The 10,850-nt window shown below is 38.7% G+C and overlaps 1 protein-coding gene across 1 annotated transcript; it reads right to left on the bottom strand.

Annotated features, from left to right (window-relative positions):
• Positions 1-376: 376 nt before the first annotated feature.
• On the bottom strand, positions 377-10,294 carry hexa (hexosaminidase A (alpha polypeptide)). The gene is made up of 14 exons (XM_085412275.1): positions 9,959-10,294; positions 9,330-9,434; positions 9,141-9,206; positions 7,306-7,352; positions 7,080-7,190; positions 6,886-6,987; positions 6,521-6,653; positions 6,025-6,205; positions 5,800-5,886; positions 5,644-5,716; positions 1,558-1,738; positions 1,233-1,323; positions 1,018-1,125; positions 377-905 (listed from the first exon to the last, which is right to left on the bottom strand). The coding sequence occupies exons 1-14, from the start codon at positions 10,218-10,220 to the stop codon at positions 842-844; spliced, it is 1,611 nt and encodes a 536-aa protein (XP_085268401.1). The 5' UTR covers positions 10,221-10,294; the 3' UTR covers positions 377-841.
• Between the last annotated feature and the right edge of the window lie 556 nt (positions 10,295-10,850).

Consider the following 10,850-nt stretch of genomic DNA (forward strand, 5'->3'; position numbering starts at 1 on the left):
TATATTTTTTTTCTCTCATTTCTTTTCTAAATGTACTTGTATATTGTTCACATGTTGAAATAAATTACCAATCAATCAATCAATCAATAGTATGTGCAGGGGTCTGTGTCCAATATCAGCAAGTTTTGGAGGAAACTCTTCCTTCCACAGAATTTTGTCTTCTTTTTTGGGTTGCTTCCTGGGGGTGGTGTGCAGTTAGTTTCATTTGTAACATTAATCTAGTTATAAAATAGGGTTCTAAGTTTAAATCAGTTGCCTAGGATGAGACGATCATGTGTTCTATACCTGAGACAAACTGTTGTCTCTGGTATTATTCTAATAATAATTAAAAAACCATCTTGATGCTCAATCATCCAGGTATAGAAATCCCACAAAGTTGATTCTGTTCACCTGGACGTAGCGTTTTTCAGACAAAACGTTTCTCCCACTAAAAATGCTACATCCAGATGGATTTTAATTTTGATAAAAGTCTACACAGCAATGTGACTATCATAATTGTATTACATTTGAATGGAAAAGAGAGCAAGCTACATCATACTGGCGTGTGCCTTTTAAACTCAAACACAACTGATTTGTATATTTTGTAATCATCTCATATAATGTAGGTAAACTTTCACATTTATTACATATGATCACTACATGATATAAATGTATCAAATCAAATGTAAAATTAAAAAACAGCAGTCGCAATACAAAGAGGAAAATCCCTGAGAAAGCACAAGTGTATATTGGACTTAAAAGCAGAGAAAATTTCATTCCATTTTTTTTTAAAATTACTTCCAGTTACACCTCAGAAGTTAATCGATTCAAATGCTCAAAAATGCCACACGGTCCATTATAATCAAACACCTTGGTACTCGTGTTTGCAGTGTCCAACAAAGAGAGGCTCTGCCTGGATACCCCGCCTGCAAACGAAGTGAAACAGAAGCATCGGTGTATATTAAGCAGACCTCATAAAAAAAGAGTGCGGCGATGTGTTGAGGTATGCCATGTGCGTTATCAGAAAAGCTAAAGTACCTCAGGAGTTCGCAACGAAAGTCCTGCAATCGAGGAAACGCCTTGTCCACGTCAGAGGTCTGCTTCTCATCGCTCCACAGTCTCTCTGCGGCAGCACTTGCCCTTGGCCTGTGATTTTGGATTCATCCGGTCATTATTTTGATTAATCTCATGGGCTGCACATTCTACTTAGGTTCTCTAGTTTGATCATTTCAGGGATCTTTTCAATCTCTTACCAAAGACGTGGGGTCAGATTAGTGGCATCTACATATTCCCCCCACATGCAAACTTCACCCCCTATCACCAGCTTCTTCTGTTCCTCGGTACCTGTGAAAAAGATGTGGATTTTTTTTCTTGAATAACATGTTATACTTTAGAATTGGCTATTTACAGTTCAATGTTATCACACCACTTCAAGTCAAACTTGTCAAGTCAGAGTTTTAATGGGTCTTACTAATAAGAAATCTCTACTGATAGCTCCCACCACCAGAGAAGCACCATGGACAGCACATAAGTGAGCAAGGTTGTATTATTTTGTTATATTACTTGGCCAACACACACCAGAAAAGTTCAGAGGCTGCACGGTATAGTAGTTGCGCCAGTCCTGGCCATAGGAAATGTGGTTGATGTACCAAGGTGCAGCGAGCAGGACCCTGTAGCCAGCTTTGGTGATAGCGCTGAGTTCTGCCGCATAAGAAGCGGGGAGGCCCTTCCAGATGTGCAGCACTGTGTCCTTAGGAATCTGAGAAGGGTAACAACAACAACTGTCTTGCTCCTTGTGTGTTATATTGCCCAAGTTTTTTTTTGTATGTTGAATCCAGTTGATTAGTATGTTTGTATTAAATACTTTATCATTCAGAAAAGTCACATATTTAAAAAAAGCCACAGTTCAAAGAATTTCTAATCCTCAGAGCACAAGCCAGAGCACAAAGTTACTCATCTAGTGCACATTCATGTCTGGAAAAATGCCCAGTCTGGACAATCCCCATGTAGCCAACATTTGGCAACCAGGGTTGAACTTTCCTTGAGCCATTATTCCTAAGCATGTGCACAAGATGAAAGTGAAAGACGTTGGCAAGAATTTTCTTTTCTTTCTGGGAAAGCATCAAGCTCAACTTCTGCAGAATCCCAAAACTGCCTCTGATGACAAAGCATACAGTCTAGGCTGTTAAACGAATTATCTCACCAGCATATTATCCTCACATTACTACCAACAAACTGTGCTCAATACAGCCTCTGTCCACGGAGAATTGTTAAACTGAACTGCTGCATTTATTCTTTTTAACATGTTATCTCCCTTGACATTATTTGAAAAACCTCAACAACATCTGTATAATGTTTTTACAATTTCCCATCTTTCTCAGTACTTGCAAAGATACATTTATCTTTGCTTTTATAACCTAAAATTAAGACAAAGTCTGTTAACTTGCTCATTCTGTCCCTTAAAGAGTTTTTTCATATATTTATATAATGACAATAAAGAAAACTGTGCTGAATTGAGTGACCATTATGACCATGGCCCCTTAGAAAATTATAAAAAAAAACGTTTGTGAGGAATTTAGGTGTGATTTTTTACAGTAATTTAACATTCGATAAACAGATAAATAATGTGATCAAGACCAGCTTCTTTCACCTCCGCTTACTTGCAAAGGTGAAGCCATTTCTCTGCTTCAGAGACTTTGAGTAAGCAACTTATTGGCCGACTACAGCTGGTTCAAAATGCCGCGGCAAGGCTACTGACTGGCAAGCAGAAGCGAGAGCACATATCCCCTATACTCACCTCGCTACACTGGATGCCAGTAAGTTTTCGAATTGATTTTAAGATCTTGACACTTGTTTTTAAAACATTGCACGAACTAGCTCCTATATATCTTTCTGATCTTTTAAATTGCTATACTCCAGTGAGATCTATGAGGTCTGCGGACCAAATGCTTCTAGTTGTTCCTAGGTCTAGATTAAAACACAGAGGAGATCGGGCTTTTTCTGTGACTGCTCCGAAACTGTGGAATAAACTGCCTTTACATATCAGGACCTCTCCAACACTGGATACTTTTAAAACTCATTTAAAGACCCATTTTTACTCTTTGGCTTTTAATTCTGTATGAGTCTGTCATTCTTTTATTCTTATTATTGTCTTATCTTTTATTTTACTTTCCTTTTAAATGTTATCTGATTATTTTATTGTACAATACTTTGGTCAACAGTTGTTGTTTTTAAAAGTGCTATATAAATAAAATTGATTTGATTTGAATTCGAATTTCCAGCAGTTTTGTGTATAAAAACAATGGTTTTTAAATGGCTTGGAGAACCAAACATGAACAGTATCTGTAACTTTCTTCTGCTAAGCTTGTCTGATGGAAGCAGCTGTGGAATCTCTAATGGGCTACCAGCAGATTAGGTCAGGAGCAAGCATGTGGTTATGCTTTCAAGACCTTTTTTTAAAAAATAAAAAAAATCTGGAATATTTAGTAAGACACCATTATGCATATGCTTAACTCTTTGATTATCTCCCAGATAAACAAAGAGTCAATTGCTGGGTTTTTGCTTTGGCAAAGCAGCTGGCAGTAGCAGGACTTTTATATGTGTGTTCAGCAGTAAGCAGCATCACAACAATCACATCTCTCTGTAGCTGTGTCCAAGTTCTTTACACACCAAGTTATATTATTATTATTATTTGTTCATACCTGAAAAAAAAAAAGATTTCAGGTACAGTCTTGGGACACAGAACAGCCTTAGTAACACTGATGTATAAACTGGTATAAACACTTTGTACACCATGTAAATAGTCCCCAAATTGTAGCTATCCATAGATATATATTTTACGTAAAACCATGTTTTATCTGTTGATTAATATCAGACAAACAAATACACACACACACACACACACACACACACACAGCAGCTTGAAAATCTTTAACTCTGCACAGCACACAGTTTTCATATTCTGACCCTTGAAGGCGAGGGGCCACACAGTGTAGTAGCGGGCCCAGTTGTGTGTAGGTCCGGGCTGGTCCAGATACCATGGAGAGGCTAGAATTACCCTGAGCCCTGCTTTAACCACCCTGCGTACTTCACACAGGTAACAGCCCTCTCTCCATACCTCCACCACTGATAGAGAAGTGTGCTGTAACACAAGGCTTTGGGCTCTCAGACAGATAAACAGAAAGCATGATATACATAGACTGTATATAAATAATGGACACAGCTAGGTGTCTTTACTGTTGCTCTCTTGCTGTTTTAACGAGTATCACGTTGGGCATCAGTAAGGCTTAAAACTGGCAACTGAAACTAAACACAAGCTTTCTTTTTGCACTCAAGTGACTCGCCCCCTTCAGGACACTAGAAAGAATGCCGATTTCAGGCACTGTGCATTGGCTGTGTTTTTTCAGACCTCTCACGTCCATTGTTTGCATACAGTCCATGGTGAAAGATCAGATCAGAACAGAACAGATGGATGTTGTCAACAAACTGTTTTAAACTGCTGGTTAGTTGGCTCAAACCACTAAACCTGCAGAGTGTAAAATTACATTTGTATCAAATGTATCTGAAGAACTTCTTAATAGAGGATTTTATTTTTTCCACAATTAGCCAGTTCTGTTTTAATGTGACAATTTCCATCCTGTACTCATCTGCAGAGCTAATAGCAACTGAGCCAACAGTGTCACAACAACTACAAAAATAACTGGTGCATTTTTATAGAATATGCATGGATCCTGTAGATACTTGAACACACTCTAAAATATCTATAATTAATAATCCAAGAACAAAACTGTAAAGACACAGGACTATGCAAAAATGTTGAGCCACTCCTCATTCCTTCATATTTTGCTTCCAAGGAGCAATACTTTGTTGTAATTTTTCAGGGGTTGTCTTGTACAATAGTTCTCCAGGCTGGTTTTCTTTGGGCATTGGCTGCTTTAGCACTCGATTTCAGTCCAATCCTTGTACCCAAGGATTTCTTTTCGGCCATTTAACACTTACCAATGAATTATTCATGCATAGAAACACACCCAAGGGATGAACTAGCAAAGAATTTTACATTGTATCTTTAGACACTTTGTCATTAGCAGCAAGATTAGCAAGAATTTTGATCCAGCATGCAATACCATCTGTAAAGCGTCTGATTGGCAACAGCTTCATTTTTTAGCTTGACAATGACCACAAACACTGCCAATGCGGGACAACAAAAATGAAGAGCTTTGAATGTCCTTCAAATCTGGAGAACTATTCCTGAAGACTACTTAAAGAAATTACCAGAAAGCTTGCCTAAGTGCAGGAACATTTATATACAGAACTGCACTTATTTCTTATCTTCTTAGCAGAATATAAATAAATTATGGGTGGCTTTTGCACAGTACTGCCCTGGTAAAATATTATAAAATTCATTGAAATTCACTTTTTTTTTAATTTCAAATTTGTACTTGTTAAATTTGTGTGAATGTGTGTGTGAATGGGTGAATGACTGAATGTAGTGTGAAGCACTTTGGGGTCCTTAGGGACTAGAAAAGCGCTATACAAATGCAGGCCATTTACCGTTTACCGTTTAAAATCAACATCATGCACTTCCAACCACATCCTCTAAAAACCACAAACGCATGTACATTTTTTATATCATGAAATATAAGTGTTTCGGTGGGGCGTACTTACTCGTTCATGATAGTCAAAAACATCCTGCCACACAATGGATGTTCTGTTGAGAGCTACAGTGATGTTCACAATGCTAAAAAAAGATAAGCACATGAATGCATCAGTTGGTGTATTTTGCAGAACCATCTACATTGTATTTTCCCTTTTACAACCTACTTCTCCATGTAGTAAGCTTCCAGTTTGGTGAAGTCTGCTCCAAATCCCATTTTCAGCATGAATGCTCGGACATCAGGGTTGGATTTCCTACAAAAAAAAATGTGTTCATTGTTTATGTAAAATTTTCATAAACTCTCTTTTATTTAATTATCAAAAATCAGAAAAACTTATTCGAAATTGTTAACAATCAGCCGACGTGTAAATGATAGTTACATTTTAACCTACCAGCAGGAAAAGTTAACCTCATCTCCTCCTAAGTGGATATAGGAATCAGGAAACACCGAAGACACTTCCTTAAATAGTGTTGCCATGAACTTGTACGTGGAGGGCAATATTGGATTAACAGGACCAAAAGTACCAGAAGGGCTGCTCCCACTGTAGCAGGGAGTCAAGAGGTCAGACTGGCCTGAGAAATAATTGTAAATAATTAATTTGACTCAGTCATATCCTTCAAATACATTTTTTTGCATTTTCTATCGAGAGCAGACAATTTGTTCCACTGATGTAACCACATAAGCAGTAAGTCAGCCTTCACTACATATTATATTGCCATTTATAGTCTTGACTTGCAGATTTGGCAGAAATTATTCCTACTGAGCCTTAACTGGACATCATGCCAAGTACTTTTTCTTCTATAGATCAAAATGCTGAAATCATTTGGACTAAACTGTTTATTGTTAATGTCACTTACTGGATGTTGGGAGTTTAACTGAATTTTTACCTTTTCCCCAAGACTGAGTGTGGCCTGGTGAATCAAACTCAGGAAGGACTCTTATTCCCCGCATTCTGGCAAATGAGATCACCCTTCCTACATCTGACTGCGTGTAGATGTGAGTCATCGGATGGAAAGCCCCCTGAATAAGAGCCAGAAGTCGCTGTTCAGAGTGGATGCTATTTTTCAGCCATTTCCTATCTCATGAGTCTATATGCATTAAACTTACTTAGATTTCTGGGATAAAATAGCAAAGAACACCTTAGAAAATTAGGATATTTTTTGCAAGGCAAATTGTAATGAATGTGCATAGTTACAGTGAGGATCATATGATAGGACTTACGTAAGTGCCTCAAGGAAGAATATCAACAAACCTTAGCAGACAGGTCCGGAAAGGTGCGGCTCTGATAAGGGAAGGAGGGGTCATCGACAATGTGCCAATGAAACACATTGAACTTACTGAAGGCCATCGCATCCTAACAGAAAACATGTATGTCAATACAGCTTATAATAAATACAGTGACTCAAACAGAAGGCTGAAGTTTCGATTGTGTCATCTGATTATTACCAGGGTTTTTAAAATGGCCTGCACTGGTAAATAATGACGTGAAGTGTCCAATAAAATCCCTCTGAACTGAAAGCGGGGGAAGTCTTTAATCTCAGTCTTGTTCACATAATACTAAATTAAAAACAAACAGAAAAAAGGGAAAAATATTAATTATGCACATATTTGAAACGTGATTACTCCAGAGGCCTTGTTGTTAGTTTGTGCATTAGGAAAAACTGCGACTTACTGAGCCAAAATCCTCTTGATAAACCAACTGACTGAAGGTTTCCAGACCTGTGCTTAAACAGAGGGTGTACAGTACATAATCAGCAATTTGTTATACATGATAGATGAGGTTGACAAAATGTTGGAATTTCCCTACTTTATAATCCACATGCAGTAGGCCTACTTGAAATTCTACTGAGTAAAACTATAAAGAAGGTGTCTGTGTGTGCCACATGAAGTGTTGCATCAGTTGAGTCACATGAGTTAAACAAAACTGGAAATACATAGCACAACCTGACAGGCTACTTACTGAATATAAGATAAGATAAGATAAGATAAGATAAGATAAGATAAGATAACTCTTTATTGTCATTGCACAGTCATACATAGTACAGTAGTACAATGAAATTGGAAAAAACTGTCCTACGTCGGCACTACATATAACACAACACGACACGATATGACACATCACAACGTAACAAACAACACAACACAGTATATTAACTTAGTATAAAAAAGAAGAATAAGTGTATGTGTATTGCACACTGTTATTATTGCACATTAATTATTATTGCACCTTGTTATAAATATAAATATTATTGTTATCGTTTTAAACATTGTTACCTCCCCCTAAAAAGTCCAGGGAGGTATCCAGTCAGGTCAGCTATTTACATTGATCAGGGCTATTGCCCTGTTGTAAAAGCTGTCCTTGAGTCTATTTGTTCGGGACCTCAGCAGCCTGAACCTCCTGCCAGACGGCAGCAGCTTAAACACCCGGTGTCCTGGGTGTGTGCAGTCCCGTAGGATGCTGCGTGCCCTCTTGAGACAGCGAGTGCTGTACAGGTCCTTCAGGGAGGGAAGAGGATGTCCAATGATTTTTTGGGCCATGTTGATGACCCTCTGGAGTGCCTTTCTGTGTGCTGTGGTGCAGCTGGAGAACCACACACCGATGCAATATGTCAGCACACTTTCAATGGAGCAGCGGTAGAAGACGGTCAGCAGCTCCTTCTTCAGGTCCATTTTTCTGAGGATTCTCAGAAAGTGGAGACGCTGTTGGGCCTTCTTTAAGACCGCAGAGGTGTTAGAGCTCCATTGGAGGTCTGTGTCTATGTGCACACCCAGAAACTTGAAACTGGAGACCCTTTCCACGCACTCCCCGTTGATGCTGACAGGCTGCAGCTCGGACTTCCTCCTTCTGAAGTCAACTACCAGTTCTTTTGTTTTGGTGGTATTGAGGTCCAGGTTGTTATCTGCACACCAATCTGACAGCCTCTGAACTTCAGCTCTGTATGCAGTCTCATCTCCCCCTGAGATGAGCCCCACCACAGTGGTATCATCTGCAAACTTGATGACTGTGTTGTCTGGGTGGGAACTAACACAGTCATGTGTGTACAGAGTGTACAGTAGGGGACTCAGTACACAGCCTTGTGGAGAGCCGGTGTTGAGGCTGAGGGCTGAGGAAAGATGAGGCCCCACTCTAACTCTCTGTACACGGTCTGAGAGGAAGTCTCTGATCCAGCGGCAGGTGGTGGAAGGAAGTCCAATTTCCAGCAGTTTATCTATTAGTCTGTCCGGGAGTATCGTATTGAAAGCAGAGCTAAAGTCAACAAAGAGCAGCCTGGCGTAACGGCCCTGCACTTCCAGGTGAGAGATGGTGGTGTGGAGCGTTGTAGCAATGGAATATGTAGTAGAACAAGAAATCTGCTACAACTCATCAAGCTTTGACATACTTTGCCAGCTTAAGAATCAGAATCAGAATCAGAATACTTTATTAATCCCGAAGGAAATTAGGGATGGTTAACATGTTTGTTTAATTACCAATGCTCTTCAGATATATTTTACATATGCTATAATCACCTCTTAGAGCACCCCACACAGTTTCTGCCTTCAGAGATGCTTGTCCAGCAGAGACGCTCAGAGTGTCTGGAACACAAACAGGAGAAATTATGATATTTTGTCAATCTCTATATAGTATTATGGTGGTTAAATTCATTACAAAACAGTGTTACTTGCTCTAATCAATGGGCATCAGCGGGTTGTACTTACATTGCTCAGAAGAGTCTTCATCTGGGTAGCTGTCGCAATCATCGCGGCCGACACTTACTTGGACAGTAAATGGTTTATCCACACTGAATCGCAGAAAACCGTAACCTGGTGGTGATAAATATTAAACCATTACCACAGTATTTGCAGAAGTAAACTTGCACTTTAAGCACATTACACACTGATTTTTGTTCCCTAGGAGCTGTGGTTCTTGTGTTTGTTTCTGAAAAGACAAAAACGAAGCTGTGCTACTCTCGTCCATTGTTATTGTGAGGTTATTTTCAGTTGGTATGCCCGTGCTGGCTGACTGATGACCTGTTGTCTGTACAATGACCATTGATCTGTTTTAAAAGCCAGCATGACAAACAACATTGAAGCCACGTGAGCACTTTGCTCTGTTTATTGTGCGTTTACAATCATGTTTTAAACGTGTTATAATGCCAAACCATCTACTAATAGTGTCCAGATTAGACTTTCACAAAAAGTTAGTTTTTATAGGCTATTTCATATCCTTAATGTTTTTCGAATATCTAAACAGTCTGACTGAACAACTACAACGTTCAAGTTCAGCAAGACTTTAAATCTTACTTCGTTTTTGCATTTTAAGAATTTCACCTCACTATAAAACCTACCAGATGAGTAGTCTGGAAAAATAAGAGAAAAGTATCTCTTAAATGCTTCATCCAGAACAGAGCAGCCCTCCTGTGCAGCTGATTGACTTCCGTAAGTAAAGTAGAAAGCCTGGGGATTCAGAGGGTATCGCTCCGGTGAGGAGGTAATAGATTGCGGTAAAGGCCATACTCCCTCAACTGAGTGCAGCCCAAGCTGGAGGAAAATAAAAAACACCAAATTATAGCTGGGAAAAGTGTATCGTCCAGACGTTACTACAGACATGACTTCCCTCGCTCTTCACTAGCGCGAACTGCACCGTCAAAACGATACCTGTCATGTGCTTAGATGAATGCAATCACATGACTGCGGCAGCGAGTTAATAAGTCGAGTTCGTCTTCCGGAAAATATAAGTAAACATTATTTTTATTTAAACATTATTTCATTTGGTAAGACCTGGACCAAGGTCGCTGTAGTTTAAATAAATTGTAAATTTACAGGAAATGCTTTCAGTTTTAGTTGATATGTATATATATATATAGTCTTTTATATATATATATAAATATATAAAAGACTGGTTTAAGGCAGCATGTACAGTGGGACGTACTCACACAACTGACTTAACAAAGTGTTTGCAAATGTGTCATGCAATGTGCTGCCTGAACCGCAGAATCTGACCCGGATATATATAAGCATCCCTTTAAAATATAAGTAAACGTAAGTTATTTTAAGTCATTGTAAACTTTAATTAAGAAGTACTCTACTACTCGAATTAATTTTAGCGATCCATTTATTCAATTCAATTCAATTTTATTTATATAGCCAAATCAATTTATTAAATGAAATGTATTAAATGAAAAGTAAAGGGAAATGACCGAACTCACTCACGAAACTCATTCAACAGGTAATTCAACA

This window comes from Rhamphochromis longiceps, linkage group LG7 (assembly GCF_057381845.1).
Source record: "Rhamphochromis longiceps isolate RC_006_pf linkage group LG7, R_longiceps_female_GT1.1, whole genome shotgun sequence".
Classification (NCBI taxonomy): domain Eukaryota; kingdom Metazoa; phylum Chordata; class Actinopteri; order Cichliformes; family Cichlidae; genus Rhamphochromis; species Rhamphochromis longiceps.